The 15,259-nt window shown below is 54.3% G+C and overlaps 1 protein-coding gene across 1 annotated transcript; it reads right to left on the bottom strand.

Moving 5' to 3' along the window:
- Positions 1-4,232: 4,232 nt before the first annotated feature.
- Positions 4,233-11,181, bottom strand: SLC35E4 (solute carrier family 35 member E4). Its single transcript, XM_058690840.1, has 2 exons — positions 9,407-11,181; positions 4,233-5,192 (listed from the first exon to the last, which is right to left on the bottom strand). Exons 1-2 carry the CDS (start codon positions 10,023-10,025, stop codon positions 4,759-4,761), a joined length of 1,053 nt encoding a protein of 350 aa, XP_058546823.1. The 5' UTR covers positions 10,026-11,181; the 3' UTR covers positions 4,233-4,758.
- Positions 11,182-15,259: the final 4,078 nt, after the last annotated feature.

The raw sequence follows: 15,259 nt of genomic DNA, 5'->3' as shown, positions 1-15,259 counted from the left end.
CTTGTACTTTTCATTCCACCTTGGTGTCTCCTTCTCAGAGGACCCAGAGTAATACACCATCCTACCCACCTCTCAGTTTCCAAGAGACACCCAAAAGCAGAAAGCTCTCAACACATGTAACAGCCTCTTGCCACAAATCTTTTTAGACTTTCCCTTGACAAAACATTTGTAATTCTTTCCCCCTGAAGACAAAAATGTTTTGTTGACTGAGCTGGGGGATACCTGGCTGGTAGCTTCTATGACAGACACTCCCTGTCAACCTGGGCCAGACCCTGCATACCTCCATAACTTCACACCCTGGCTCTGTTCTCAGAGCACAGTGGGGAGCAGGATATGGCAGAATCCAAAAACTTAGGAGGTGAAATCCCAGCCCTGCTGTTCATTCTTTGCATAAGATTTTTGCTATGGTCTGAATGTTTGTGTCCGCACGCCCCACTCAATTCATATGTTGAAAACTTAATGCCCAAGATGATGGTATTAGGAGGCAGGGTCTTTGGGAGGTGTTGGGGTCATGAGAGTGTACCCATCATAAATGAGATTAGTGCCCTTATAAAAGAGGCCCTAGAGAGCCAGCTAGCCCCATCTGCCTTGTAAGGATACAACAAAGTGACCCAGAAAGAGGCCCCTCACCGACCATGCTGGCACCCAGGTCTCAGACCTCCAGTCTCCAAAACTCTAAGAAATTTCTGTTGTTTATTTCTTACAGTTTTGGAGCCTGTGGAATTTTGTTATAGCAGCCTGAACAGACTAAGATAATCATCTTGGTTCTTCCTCCTCTTTGGGCTTTAGTTTCCTCATATATTTGACAAGGACTGAATTAGATCTGTGGTTTTCAAACAGGGTTCCTGGGAAATTTAGCAGCAATGCCTCAGGGGTAAAAGGTTTCCTGGTTCATCTAAGGCCACTCAGCTTTCATTTGCTCTCCCACTCCAGCATAGTATGCAGGGACAAGTGTTCTTCCACCAAAGAAAGTTTATGTACAAAGAGAAATGGCCTAGTCCAGGCAGCAGGTGCTACCCAGTTGGGATGCTTGGCAGTACTTAGAGAAGGAAGGAGGGGCACATGAGGGTTGTGGCTGTCAGGAGCAGGCAGTAGGAGGTCTAGATACTGGAAGGTTCCATCAGGCACCGGGAGCAGATCTGGCCTCATATAATTGGAAGAAATCAGAGGGAGGGAGCTTGGAGATATCAGAGCATCCAGGGCTTCAAATAGACCAAGGAGTCTGCAAGTGGGGAGCAGAGAAAGCAGCCTCCAGCCCTCATTGAGCAAACATTTGCCAAGTGACCATGGTGGGCAGGATCATATAGTATTTTAACAGGGAGGATGCAGAGGTATGGTTGACAAGATCCACCTGGAGCAGGAGGCTCCCAGACTAATTCCCCATGGCCCCAAGCTGTGTCCTCCTCAATCACTCACACAGCCAACATTCACTAATGTGGTAGCCAGCCTGAAATGACCTCAAAGATCCTCTACTCTTGGCATTCATGCCCTAATGGTAGTCAAGGTGGGATGGCAAATACTGAATGGAGTTGACCTAAGCTAGCAGAGAAATAACAGTATTAGAATTAAATAATAAATGAAGTATTAGAGAAATGAGTGTGACTTTTGAGATTGAGTCAAGAAGGACATTGTAGCTTTTTGCTCTCTTTATCACTCACTCTGATGGAAACCAACTACCATGTCATGAGGACACTCAAGATGCCTTGTGGAGAGGCCCATGTGGCAAGGAACTGAGGCCTCCTGCAGCCATGTGAATGACCCATCTTGGAAGTGGACCCTCCAGCCCCAGCCAAACTTGCATATGACCACAGCCCTGGCCGACATCCAGAATTATTCCACTAAGCCACTGCCAAATACCTGATGCACAGAAACTGTGAAATAATTCATATGTGCTGCTTTAAGCCATAATGTCTAGGGATAATTTGTTACCCCAAACGTATACAATTTATGGTACTCTGTGCTGTGCCCAAAACACTGTTCTCATTGTCATCTGAACCACTACAATACCTCTTCCCTGGTCTTTCTACCTCCTGTCAATTTCCCCTCCACATAGGATCCAGACTGTACTAAAGGGCCATTATCAGGAAATGCTTATTGAACATCATGGCTCTTACCTGCTCAAAACCTCTCATGGCTCTCCATCACATTTTGTGTTATTTCCAGGACGTATTGGCAACTGAGCAGGAGCAGTGAGATGGTGGAGTTTCTGGCATCCCAGAGCTGATTTTGGAGCAGAGCAGGGATCGAGAAGAGTCCTTGTTTGCACTGGCCCCCTGGAATGACAATCCAAGGGCCCCCTGGGGAGGCCGGGAGGGGCCTCCTGGCAGCTGGGGCTAAGACAAGGCAGCAGCTTTGTTCTGAATCCACAATGGCAGGATGCCCAGCACAGACCCAGCTTCCCTGGCTTCCTCCAAAGCAGGGCAAGGGGGCGGGAGCTAGGGCATCCACCCCGCTGTGCTCCAAAAGCACTCTCTGGGGGCTCTCAGTGTGCAGTGGAAGGCTGGGTGGGAGGGGGATGGCTAGTGTGAAAAGCCTTGGGAAGGAACTGTGAAGTGTCTGTGTGAGTTAGTCTGCTAACATTTCTTAAGGCCTATTAAGTTTCAGGCACTATTGCTAAGCACTTCCTACACATTAGCCCACTGCAGCCTCCTGGAGCTAGACAGGGTTGGGTTCTACTGCTGCCCCCACTTAACACACAGAGGCACAGGCGAAGGCCTTTTTCCCGGGTCACGCAGCTTAGACACACCAGGGCTGGGGTTTGAACCCAAGTCTGACCCCTAGTATTCTCTTCCACCTACTCTATCCATGCCAGGTATTGGTACTGGGGAGACAGCCATGAGCAGGACAGCTGTCTTGGCCCTCCCAGAGCCCCTCCTGGTGAAGAGAGGTGATAAACTAGTTCTGAGAGTGGGATGTGCTCAACGCCCCACCTGAAGTACAGGGAGCTGGGCTGACCTTTAGCTGTGGCTCTCAACTCAGCTTGGCATGGGGCAGGGCAGCAGTGCAGTTAGGAAAGAGTTTCCCAAGGAAGGGGACATCTGTTCTCCTGGGTACAGACATTGAGGTGTGGAGAGGCAGAGTGACTTGCCCGGGGCAATCATCTAGTAAGAAGCAGAGCCTAGAGGGGCAGGGGCCCTTGGTGGGGATCACATCCCACTAAGCCTTTCCTACCAGTTATTCTGGCAATCCTCACTACCCACTCCTAATGAAATGACTCTGTGATGCCAAGAGAGACCAAAACAGGTCACACTATGAGAAAGGGTTTTCTGATGGGGGGGGGGGGGGTGTGTGCTTTAAACATGACCTTGAGGGTATCTCCTCAATGCGGGATGGTCCTGAGTCTGGTGACAAGCCAGCCCCCCGCCAACCACAGCTCCAATTCCCCCCTGCCCTATCCCCACAACCACCAAGGGCTGGCTTTGATCTGCCGGATTTGGGGATGGGGGTGGGATAGGCTCACTCTTCAGCCAAGCATTCCATGAGGACCCAGGAGCCAGGGCAAGGGTGCTACAGGGAGGATCTTGCTATGGCTGTGGGCTCTCTTGAATGGGGGAAGGGTCCTGGGTACCAGTGAGGTTCTGCCGAACCAAAGATATCTAATCTGTCCTCTCTGGCCAAGCCTCAGAGCGGAGGCTGGAAATGCCCAGGCTGCACAGGGACTGGGCTGGGCCGGTGGCATCTCTGAGTCACAGGCAGGGTGGGTAGTGAGTGACTCAGCCTGGGTCCACTTCCCCTCCACAAGGCCAGCAGGGTGGAGGCCAGGGCCAGGAAACCCTGTGCCTGTCCTTCCCAGGCCAGGTGCCTGAAGGAAGTCAGTGAGGATGGAAGGTAGAGCCCAAGGAGAGGAGAAGTGAGACAGGAGCCTGGTGAGGCCACAGGGGCCAGACCCCGGGGATCTTAGGGTCTGGGGCAGGAAGTTCTGACTTTGTCCCAGAAGCAGTATAGAGCCCCAGAAGGTGTGTGTTTTAGAAAGATCCCTCTGGGGCTATGTGGAAGGTGGAGTGGAGGTGCCAGAGCAGAGCAGGGAGGAAGCTACTGCCACCATCCAGAATATGAGCAATGGTGGCCTGGCCAGTGGAGGGACTTTAGAGAAGGGGGCTAGGTTGGGGACCCAGACAGGCTATGACAGGTGAGGAAGGATGTCCCCGTTTCTGGGTGGGTGGCTGGTCGCCAGCAGGCCCAGAGCTCTCCCTGTATTTCCTTGGCTGTAACCCTGAGCAATGACACAGGTATACAAGCAAAAATAGTTTATTTAAGGATGGAAGACCCAAAATTGGGGGGCCCAGGGGTGAGGCTACAGCAGCTGCCTGGAATTGGCATAGATGACCCCAATCCCCAGGGGATCCCAGCAACAAAGAAACCCTTCCCTGGGCCTCCTAGCTGCCTCCCCCACTTCCTGGAGGAAGGATTGTGCAATCGCCAAGAATCATCATCGTCGTCATCAGAACGTGGTGACGTTTTCCAAATTTTTGGAGTAGTAGTTGATGCTAATCATAATAATCAGTCCGACAAGCACAGTGACTGTGCCAGGTCTGGACCCACCATCCAGTGGTGAGTGAGGTCTGTGATGAGAGGCAGGCAGGGACAGGAGGTGGGTGTCTGGGAATCCCCATGCCAGCTTCCAAGGTGGCCTTTCCAGAAGGCCCCTCTCTCTCCCATGGCCCCAGTAGCTGCCTGCTCTCCACTTTTCCCATGGCCACTGGCCGAGGTTGGATTTAGGCTGGGGCTGTTCCAGGAGCCCACATATTCCCCTAGATGTCATAGACCCTTGCCAGTCTGGTCCCTCCGCCAGAGGCCACGGCGGGCAGCCCAGGAGGCCACGAACTCACAATTGTGGTAAAGGAACATTCCTGAAAGGGTGAGTGCAATGCCCACATAGCTGAGGGCGCTGAGGCGGCTGCCAAACAGGAGCCGGGACAGGATGAGGTTGCCCACGACAGTGAGGTTGCCCAGGACATGGACGGTGAGGGCAGAGGTGAGAGCCAGCAGGGAGAAGCTGGCCAAGTTGTAGAGCACGGACAGGAGGCAGCTGATCAGGATGCAGGCCCAGAGGTGGGAGTTGGTGGGAGCGGGCGGCGGTGCCACACCAGCCTCCAGCACCAGGGCCGCGCCCGCCAGCAGGCAGAAGCTGGGCAGCGAGGTGGCATACAGCAGGGTCACCGCGTCCAGCCTCTCCTCCTGCAGTAGGGCACCTGCAACCAGGACAGCAGCCATCAGCAATCGGAGGCAGACAACCCCCACTTGGCTAATCCGGCATGGCCTCCGGGGCCCATCACTCTGGAAGCCTGCCTCAATCCCTCGGGCAGAATCAGTGGCTCCTGCTCCATAACATGACGGACAAGAACCCAGTCACACCACCTGGGTTGTGACCTGTATCCACTCCTTACCAGCTGTGACCTCGTACTTAACCTCTGTATCACCTGCAAAGTTCGGTGATAACCACACCTAATACGCAACATTGTTGTAAAGATTAAAATAGATAACATTTATAAAGCCTTTGTAAGGTAAATGCTCAGTAAATGTAAAAAGATATGATCAATAGACATGAAGCATGGCTCTAAAAATAATCTTCAGGGGCTCCACAGGCCCTGGAGAAAAACATCCGAGGTTCTTAACCTGCTCAGAAGGTCCTGTGCCAAGGGACACCGACCCACCTTTCTTGGCCTTAGTCCTTACCACACCCACTACCCCACACCACAGCTCCCACCACCAAAGCAGGGACAGACCAGTAGAAGGTCCCAGCTCCGCCACTGACTAGCCAAAAAAAAAAAAAAAAAAAAGGAGTGTTACAATAATGAATTGTTTGAGTCAAATGGTGGGTTCATTCATTGCTTCATTCACTTATGACCCCTGGGATGACTAAGAACAACAAGAAAGTCATTGTTTGCACTTGGCTGTCACTCACTGTTTATAACTGATCACTAAGGCTTGTCAAGATGAATCCAGGCCTAAGAGGAAACCTTTTAGTTTTGCAGAGGAGAGGATCCTACCAGCTTGCATACGTGTGATCGTCTGCCTGCGTGTGTGTCTGTGTGTGCACATATGTGTTATTGCCCAGCTGGTTCGCAAAGGAAGCAGTGCCCATCACCAAAGTCAGACACTGCTTCGGTGAAATGATAGTATTTGCACGGGCAATGATGTTTTGGGGCCTCCTCCAAGCTTTAGTGGAGAGAGATGAGTAACTGATGGAGGCCCCCTCCCAGGGCTCTTGGAGCCTCTGTGCATTTTCTGACACGCGGTTTCCAAAGAGCTACAGGGGTGCTTACTCATAGGCTAGAAGAGGAAAACTGTATTTCTCTCTCTCGATTTCATTTTGATGTTTTGGCTTTGTTCTCTAGGCAACAGTTCCTCCAGCGTTTCTAGAAATGAACAGATAATTGAAATGTCTCCTGCTCATTCACTCCAAATTTAGCACCATTACAAGCAGTGTGTGGCTTGTACGTTTAAGGTCCAATCATTGGAAGGTGTTTAGGGTTTCAGGTGAACTTCACCTCTGTGAGGCAGCCAGGGAGGAAAGTCCTAACCTCCCCCCACCATCCCCAGCCCCTTGTGCCTATTCTACATCCCACCCAGCCCTCTGCCTCCCTTCCCTGCAGCCCAGGGGAAAAAAGCAGTGATCCTCCACCACAGGCCACTCACCCCACCCAAGCCCCCCCAAATGCCAGCCTCTCATCCTGCCTCCTTGATGACCCCTCCCCTGTTAGCCCCACCAAACCCTCTATCTCAACCTCTCCTTCTCTAAAGGCATTTTTGTTTCAGCATCTGAACATACCCAGGCTTCTGCCACATTCAGACAAACATGTCCTCTAGACCCTCTGTTCCACTGCCTGCTGGCTTATCCCATTTTTGTTCCTTCACTTGCTGTGTGACATCACACAAGTCACTCTGTGTCTCGTCTCCTCATGTGTGCCTGGGGAAGGTGACAACAGCCCCCTCACTGGAATGTGTGAGATGCTGAGCTTAGGGACTGGTGCCCAGCAGCAACTGCTCACTATGACAGCTGTCATGATCCCCCACAGAGCTCCTGCTGGCTGACACCTGTGCCCTGGCAAGGTCTGCTTCCCACTCCCAGAATGCCCTCCTGCATAGAGTTGGGCACAGTGGGGGCACATAGTGAGGGCTCAGCAAGTGTTCACTACTACTATGATCTTATTTTTATCATCATTGCATGCATCCTCCCCCAGGTAGCCTCCCCTGGTCTCCCCAGGAGGAAGAAACCGCCCCTGACCACACCTGTGCCCACCTTGGCTCTAGAACTTTTCTCTTGCCATAGTAATCTGTTTCTGAGTGCATCTCCCCACCAGCCGGAGAGCTCAGGCAGGGATCAGGTCAGGTTGCTCTCTGATGCAGGTGGGTACAGCTAAAAGCAAGTTCAGCAAGCTGCCCCCCCACTTTCCAGTCTTTTTGTGAGTGTAGACCCCCTGGGCCTGCAACTGGCCCAGGTCGGAAGGAAGCTACTGGCCCTGCCTGTGGCTGCCTGGATGCTCCTCTTCCTGGACTTTCATGCCTACTGCCATGGAGTCTGCTCTCAGGAAAGGAGCTGATATCTGTCATTTACACTCTAGTCTGAATCTGGAACCCCTGGAAGTAGACACCTCCTCTTGTCCAAAACCCAACTCATTTCCTGGCTCCAGTCTGTTTCTCCCCATCCCACCTCTGTTGGTGAGGCCTCCTGCCTCCCAAGGGCCCTCCTTAACACTCTAGGCCATGTAGCCTGACCAGCCTGCCAATTATTCTGTCAGAGCCATTACAACACCACCACCTAAGGAGTACTTGCCCTGTTCCAGGCCTCAGGCCAGGTGTTGGGGACAAGGAGATGCCCAAAACCAGTCCATGCCCACTCAGAGCTCCTGTCTGGGGGGACACAGACAGGTAACCAAGTGGCTACAATACAGGACATTCAGAGTTGTGATAGAGGAAGTAGAAGGTGCTGTGGGAGCCTGGAGGAAGCACCCAACCAAGCCACCTCAAGGGCCAGGCAGTTGACACTTGAGAGAGAAGGCTGGCAGCAGCCAAGAAGCAGCCCAATGCCAGGCACCTGCTGTTCCGTGCCCGTGTGCCTGTGGCCTGGGCAAGAAGCACTGGCCTCAGCAGGCATGGCATGGGCCTGGAAGCTGGGGTCTTCCCAGGTAAGGTGGGGGGGCAAGAGGTCAGGTTTCCCATTGCGACTCCTGCCCAGAGCTCAGGCCCGAGCTTAGTCACCAGCTCTCATGTAACTGGGAGGGCAAAAATAGAACTGAGCTTTGGCCATGCCTCAGGGCCCAGTATGGGGACAAGGCCTCTGAGTGCTGGCTCTGAAGATGCCAGGGCAGGGGCTGAGCTCTAACTTCAACTTTCTCTTGCCTTCAGGCTGCCCCAAACCCCAGCCTAGCACCCTTGGAGCCCCCTCTTCCTTCTCCCAGGCTTGGGTCACAGATCTCAGAGCTGGAAGGGAGAGAGAGCAAGAGACCCCTGGGACTCCCAACAACTCCAACCCTCCTCCACTGAACAGATAAGGAGACTGAGGCCCAGATAAGACCCAGATCTGCTGAAGGCTGACCAACAAGTATGAACAAGGGTGTGGCTAGAACCCAGGCCTCCTACCCCAAATGGGCACCTTGCCTTCCCCAGCCTCTCCCTTCAGTTGAGGAAGAGAGAGAGTGAGGACTGTGACTTGATGCCCCTTGATAAGCCACAGGAAGGCGTCCTCCACCATCAGACACAGTGATTTGGCAGGGTCTAGGCCTGGAGCCTCCACTTCACCTTCTCCCAGAGCCCCCTGGCTCCTTTCCTCAGAGGTGAGGTGACCCGGGGCACCTCTAGGTCTCAGTTCCATGGGCTATAAAACAGGGATGAAGGTGGTGGTTGCCATGACAATTCAAGGTCAACACCCAGCATGGGGCCTGTTACACTGCAGCTCCCACTAAATATCACCTCACCTCCCAGATCCCGGCTCAAGATCTTGCCCTCTTTCTCTCTCCCAGGCCCCCACTATCAGATTCCCCTCTGGGTCCACAGCCTTATACCACATCACTTGGACAGCATGGAGTCTGACTGCCTGGGTTCAGATCTTGTCTCTGCTGCTCACTGGCCACATGACCCAGGACAAGTCTCTCTACCTGTCAGTGGGAACAATACTGTGCCTCCCTTAATCAGGGCAGTATGGAGATCCAAAGAGATAAAGGGCTTGAAAAAACACGAGACACAGATCAACGGCAACTATTATTAAATATCAGTTGGGGTCTAGAGCCTAAGTTTGGGGCCTGGAATTCACTGAGCTGTTGGCCCTTTCTGAGTCTCAGTTTCTGCCTCTTCCAAAGTCATGAACCTCAGTTTCTTCATCTGGAAAATGGGATAACAGCCAGGCCCCTCCCAGGATGACCCAGGCCACACAACCACCCCAGTCCCCACCTCCTCAACCACTCACTCTGCTGAATGGACTTGAGGCCACGGAGGCAGGTAGCAGCCAGCAGGAAGCCACAGCCAGCAGGAGGTGTCCGGAGCTCACCAGCCAAGCTGCAGGCAGCCCCCAGGCAGAGTGGGCCCATGGCAGCAAATTGTAGCGGGTGGTGGCGACGGCCGAGCAGCAGCGCTGACAGGGCCAGTGTGATCAGTGGTGTAGTAGTGGTGGCCAGTTGTGCCAGGTCTAGGGGCACAGCGCTCAGGCCCACGTTGCCACAGGCCATCGAGGTGCCGAAGGTGAAGCTAAGCAGCAGCACTTGGCGGCGGGTGCGGATGGGCATGGGGCGCTGTGCCCCCCAGCGGCATGCCAATGCTGCTGCCAGCATGTGCAGTGCTGAGAGCAGGAGGGGCCGCCCGAAGCCATGCACAGTGAAGATCCACTTGTTGAGGCTCGACATGCTGGCTCCTGCCAGCAGCCACACCAGCGCTGCCACTGCCACCCTGACCCGGCCAGGCCGACCAAGGGCCTGGGGAGTGTCGGGGGGCCACTCGGGGGACCCAGCCGCCCGAGCACCACTGGCCACTGCCACTGCCTCCGCTGAGGTCATCCTGCCGTCATGGTGCTCCAGTGGGCAGCGACACATCCGTACCAGTGGGTCTGGGGCAGAAGGACAGCTCCCCAGTGACCAGCTCTGGGCCACCAGAGAGTCCCACTCTGGGCCAGGCCTGATCCCAAGTTCCTCGGGTCCTGGGCCCAGTCTCAGACAGGTTAAGGCACTGCTTCTTGTGCCAGGCCTGTGCCAGCCAAGGTCCAGGAGCTATGCTGTATTCCTGGCTCGGGCAGGACAGAACCCAGGTCGTAGCTGCTGGGATGCCAGGCTCTCTGGTGCTCCAACCTGGCCTAGTAAGCTGCAGGCACCTCTGCTCAGTCCTAGGTGAAGTCTCCACTCTTCTTCCCGCTTTTAATCCCACTCCACAATTAGATGGAACCCTCGTTCCTTTTTCTCTTTGGTCCAGACCCCGCGACCTAATGCTTGTTCAGGCCGGGCCCAGGCCTGGCAGGGGCGATCCGGGCACACGCTCCCGGTGGTGCCCGGTGGTCGCGGCTCGCTCCCTCCGCCAGTGCGCCCAGGCCCTGCGGCTGGCTGACACACCGGCCCGCGCTCAGGCTGGTGCCAGGCGACGAGCTCGGCTCGGTTAGGCTGCGGCAAGGCCTGTATTTTAGCCCCGGCTCCGGCTCCAGCTCCTGGCGGCTCCGGCTCCCGGCGGCTCGGGCTGCGGCTGCGGCTGCGGCTCCGGCTCCGGCTCCGGCAGCACCTCCCGCCAGCCTTCAGCCAGAGCCGGCGCGGCGGGCGAGGCCCCGCGCTCTAGACCCCGCCTCCACTGCCGCCGCCCGCGCCCCACCCGGAAAGTTGGGGGGAGCCCCCAGCACCGCCCCTGGCCAGGCACCGCCCCCGGAGCCGGGAGGGCGGTCTCGCTCCGCCCCCACGCCGCCTGCTCACAGCCCCTCCTCCATCCTCCAAGAAGTCCTCCCCTCAGCCGAGCCCCCCAGCTGGAGTGTTCAGGCTGCCTGTTCCTTACTCCTCCCACCAGTGCGGGATCAGACCCCTTCACACCCAGCGCCAAGGCAACCCCCATAGAGACCAACACGAGGCGGGGACAATAGGGTGCCTTTCTCAGGGATCTCAATAAAATCCCCCAGCCTCACAGGAGACTGCACCTTCAAGGACCCCCACCCAGGAACCCCCATTCCAGGACCAGTCTCGGGGCCACACGATCTCTGGCTACAGTTACTCCGTGGGACCTCGGCATCCAGATGAGTTGGACCACCGGCCCCTTAGGCCCCTCCATAGCCCCTCCCTACTCTCAGCACCTCCTCCCTCTCCCAGCCCAGGGCCGGCCCCTTCTAGGCAGGCGCACGGAAACTGAATCACCAAGGCCACCGACATTTGTGGAAGCGGGGTGCCAGCCAGCATCTATCCCTAGCCAACAGCCCCTGTCCCGTCCCCTGGGCACTCAGAACTGACTCATAGCTGGACTTTCTGGGGTCCACCCTCTGCCCCCTAACAGGACAAAGAGCCCTGGGTGGGCTGGGAGCCAGAGCAGCAGCCACTAAGCCCTTGCCCCTGTTTCGGTCTCCGTTTTCCCATCTGAACAACGGATGCTCTCTGAGCTCAGAGTTGGGTAAACAACGCACCCCAGAACAGAACAAGCTGTTTCGGATTCCAGGCTCGACTCTGAGCTCTGAAGTGTGCGCCAAGAACCAAGGTGGAATGAATGCCTGGAGCAGGTAGGTGCCCACTGCCAACTGTGAGCCTCTTTCCAGACGTCCGGCTTCCTTTCCTGCGGAAGCTCCTGCCCACTGGAACACGCTCAGCCTTGGCCTGCTGTCTGTCTGACAAGCAAGTCCTGATGACCGCAGCCTGTTCTGAGGAACAAGATCTCAAAGGGGAACCACTTAGCTCGGTCCGCTGCGCCCCGCCGTGGTCAGACCGCGGGATGACAGCAAGCGTCCCCCAAGCCCCATCACAATCACGGGGCAAGGATTAGTACCGTGTCCTCCCCCGACGCTTGTCCCCAGCTTCACTGGAGGCCTGCTGAATCATACGGTTTCTGGTGGGCCCAGGACTCTGCATTTTTACACTTGCCTCTGGTGATTCTGATGCCTGCTGGAGCCTGCAAATAGCTGCTTAATAGCCCAAATTGTAGGGTAAGGGATTTCTAGGTCAAGGACTAAAATAAGGGAGTATTTGGACAGGGTTTCTCTAGGAAGGGTTGTGGGAGAGAAACTGAGCCAGCCAAGGGGGCAACCTCCCTCCTTCCATATTTCCTGAAGAAGAGGAATCAGTGCCGCCTAAGAGTTATATTCTTTTTGAGATTCTGTCAGTTTTCCAGTGTTTCCTTTAATTAAAAACATAATAATGATGATTTTAAAGATAGTAAATACCCTGACCTTCTCAGAGCTGAGCTCCCAGGGAGTGGTAAACAGTGTTTACAACTCCTCCAAGACCGCCACAAAGCAGCTCACCTCCTACCTGCCCTGCCTGGTAAGGGATGGGCTATGAGTAATGAAGATTAGTCAAGATAAGGCCTGAGTGGGCCATGGCAGGATAGAGAGAGCTGCCCCTGTTGTGGTGGGAGGCGAGGCAGAAGCTGAGAGCACAGCCCAAAGCAGGGGTTGTGCAGCCTGAGTGCTGGTGAGGGCATTCAGATTAGTTTTGCCTGGGTCCAGAGCCCCAGTTTTTTAACCTGCCTTGACTTGTAGGCAGCAAGATTCTCTATAGAATATTTCCTTGTGCAAAAATGGGAGCAGGGGGCTCCTTCCATATCCCTGGGGTCCACCCAAAAGCCCAGAGCAGCCTCTCCTTGCCCACAGACTCCCAAATCCCTTAGATCCAAGTTCTGCCCATGGGGGGCCCAGGGTACTACGGGAAGCAGGTAATTCAGGGAGGGACTCTGGGTGGCACCAGGAGCAGGAGAACCCATTTCTAGCAACTGTGCTACAGAGGCTGTGGGAAAGACCTCTCCTCTGGTCACTGCATGTCCCTAGATAAATCACTGCTAGGGCCTCAGTTTCCCCATCTGTGATATGATTATGATAGGAGAAGACAGGATTCAGTAGGCAGAGAGGAAAAGATTAGGGCCTGAGGTCCCTGTGTGGGGAAAAACACCTATTTTGGAACAATGCCGGGAGTGTCCAGGTTCCTCTGAAGAGTGTAACAGGCCCCAGCTACTCCACCTCAGGTTTCCCTTCTGGAATTTGACAAAAGACCTAAGTATGGCCATTGACCATCCCTCACCACCAATCAGGAATGGACAAGCCAGCACCTAGAACTATCAAGCCAAAAAAGGTAGAACTTGGAAAGGAACAAGGGGGAAAGGAAGGGGGAGGGCTGACCAGAACCTTATAAAACAGGGACCCTTGCCTTATAGTCCTCGGGCGTTCACTTTTGAATGTCTCTTCTCTGTAAAGAGAGCTTTCCTATTCTTCTTCCTTTCTAATCTTATATTCTAATAAACTTTTGCCAGCTGTTCATTTTGTGTCCACCTCTTCATTCTTCAAAGCAGTGAGACAACGAATCCTGGGTATTGTGGTAAAAAAATCCTGCAACATGATGAGCTGATAAGCATGAACATGCTATGTAAACCCAGGCACCATCACATAGCTGTGAAAGAGGGGAAGTGGTTTGTCTGGAGGTCTACAGATCTAAGTTAAGGCTAAATACAAACCTGGTCCCCAATCCCCAGGGAGGGCCTCTGTTTATCTCTGTTTATCTCTTACGGTGGGGCCCTGCACCAGACATGATTGTGCTCTCACACACACCCCTTCTCAGGGGACAAGTAGATTGTGCCAGACTAGACACCTAGCCCAGAATCCACAGGTGGGCTGGGCTGGGCAGACCCCTCTCCAGGCTATGGGACATGGGCTGAGAAAATGAGAGGGGGCTGGGAAATTGAACTGGAAAGTGACAAAGTCACTGCTGGGGCCACATTCAGAAGAAGCCGACTGAGGAGGAAGATACAGAGAGTAGGGAGCATTAGCAGAGCTGAAGGAACGTTGAGCCCCAACTTCTGTTTCTCTACCACCCTTGGCTGCCCCTGAGTTGGTGAGCTGGGTTTTTTCAGCAAATAGCCTTTGATTTGAGCAGGACTGAGTAGTCCCTGCTCCTCAGAGCCAAACACATCCTTGACTACAATAATCCCTTTGGAAGGGGTAGATCACACCTAGTACATATGCCCTTGAAAGCCTGTGCAGGGGGCTCTCCCTAGCCTGGCCTGAGACCTGCCACTGCAAGCTGGTGAGGAGGCAGCAGGGTGGTACAGTGGCAAGTGCCCGAGGGCTGGCATCAATGGCTCTGACACCTCCAGGCTATGTGACCTAAGGCAAGCCTCAGGCCTCTCTGAGTCTCCACCCTTCTTTGTCAGGATTGTAAAACCAAGGAGCACGGAGCAGGTTCTGAAGCCTCTGAGAAGTGCTCCTGATGGTGACTAAGGTGGGGCAAGGGAACAAGCGCTCTGGGGTTCTGGGCACATACATTTCACCTTCAAAGCAGGCTGCATATCTTCATTTGGCTTTCTGGTACTTTGACGTTTGTTTCAATATAAGAATTTTTAAATCGCCTACTTCCCCTTCCAATCCAGATGCTAAATATTTGAAACTGGAGCCCTAGGAAGAGGCATATATGTAATATGCAGGTTTGATAACTTTGTAGCGCTGTAAAACTTGACATGCTGTCTATCAGAAAGCCCCTCTGAGACAAGCTCCCTTCCTAACCTCGGTGAGGTGGGGCATGTGGGGTGCCTCCTTGGCCTGAACCCCACTTCCTGAGGTTCCCGAGGTCAGCTCGGGGTTCAGGGCCCTCCCACTAACAGGCAAGGTTCTGGGGCCTGGCTGCTGGGGCCTGGGGTGGTACCCTGACTGTGTGTTGGGCAAAGCAGAAGCGAGAGCCCAAGCTCTAGGGTCCTGGGCCTCAGGTTGCCTTTGGATTCTGCCATATAGTCATAACAACCATGGGAACCCCCAACTTTCAGTGTTTGAGTGGAAGAGCCAGGAAGCCACCCCAGGCCAGGTCTGTCTCCTAAGGCACGTCCCCTGCCTGACATTGTGGGTGAGTCGCATGTCCTCTTTGAGTACCAATTTCCTTAACTGTAAGGCAGAGATGGAAACAAAAATATCCACAACCTCAGAGTCATGCAAGAAAGTGTCTAGCAAGTACATGCTCCCTAAACAGCAATCACCTTTGCTACGGCCTGCATCACTCCCCCAGTACCCAGGAGAAGGCTCACCCACCTTCCTTTGCTCCCCTGCAGGTACCTCTTCCTTCTGTGTTCCAGCCCCCGGCACTCACTCGCCAACTTGAGGCATCAGGACGCTGGG

Source organism: Neofelis nebulosa, chromosome 11, assembly GCF_028018385.1.
Source record: "Neofelis nebulosa isolate mNeoNeb1 chromosome 11, mNeoNeb1.pri, whole genome shotgun sequence".
Lineage (NCBI taxonomy): Eukaryota > Metazoa > Chordata > Mammalia > Carnivora > Felidae > Neofelis > Neofelis nebulosa.
This window is presented reverse-complemented; position numbering and strand designations above follow the sequence as displayed.

Excerpts from the sequence above, each read along its gene's own strand:
- SLC35E4 (XM_058690840.1), bottom strand. The coding sequence starts at position 10,025 with ATGTGTCGCTGCCCACTGGAGCACCATGACGGCAGGATGACCTCAGCG. Across the intron at positions 5,193-9,406 it reads CCTCAAGTCCATTCAGCAGA|GTGCCCTACTGCAGGAGGAG; the intron begins GTGAGTGGTTGA and ends TCCTGGTTGCAG.